The following is a 582-nucleotide window of genomic DNA, read 5'->3' on the forward strand; positions in this document are numbered from 1 at the left end:
GGCCACATTTTGCCCACCCTCGGGAAGGATTGGACCCACCAGGGCATCGCTAAACTATACCATAAAGTGAGCCAGTGAGTACAGAGCACGCTTCCTGTCTCCTCCTGAGCACCATCATTCCGCCAGGGCGCTGGGTGACTTGCCCAGTGAGAGAGCCTGATGGGGACAGGGCAGCAATGGTGGTGGCCATGGGGAAGCCACTGTCTTCAGTGAATCCTGGCAACTTCAGATTCGTATTCAATACCAAGAAACAAGAAAGGAAATAGAAGTGAATCAAAAATTGTTCAGAGAGAGCAGGAGGTGGCAGTGTTGGGGGGAGGATGGAGGTTCAGTTTGTACTGAGGAATGTCAGAAATAACCAGATGAAGAAACAGCAGGCTCATACATGCCCAGTGATTTCCTGTAGGCTAAAGCATTACAGATGCCGAGCAAACTTTGGCTGGGGTTCAGTTCTTGCGAGCCAAGCTGGCTGTGCACGTCTTGTCCAGCTGGGCTGTGGACAAAATGAAACAGTGGCCCCGTGGGATGGTGGGTGGGATAAGGATTCTCAAACTGCTGTGGTTGTGACAGTCATGAGTGTTG

General features: G+C 51.5%; 1 protein-coding gene across 1 annotated transcript in view; it reads left to right on the forward strand.

Moving 5' to 3' along the window:
• The window catches only part of LPIN1 (lipin 1), a 54,719-nt gene that overhangs the window by 37,216 nt on the left and 16,921 nt on the right, over positions 1 to 582 (forward strand). The window contains 1 exon segment of the mRNA XM_012803785.2: positions 1 to 74. This exon segment is cut by the window's left edge and continues 1 nt beyond it. Coding sequence (XP_012659239.1) covers positions 1 to 74 — 74 coding nt within the window.

The sequence above is a fragment of the Otolemur garnettii genome, unplaced genomic scaffold, assembly GCF_000181295.1.
Source record: "Otolemur garnettii isolate 467f Iridium unplaced genomic scaffold, OtoGar3 scaffold00022, whole genome shotgun sequence".
In the NCBI taxonomy this organism is placed as follows: Eukaryota; Metazoa; Chordata; class Mammalia; order Primates; family Galagidae; genus Otolemur; species Otolemur garnettii.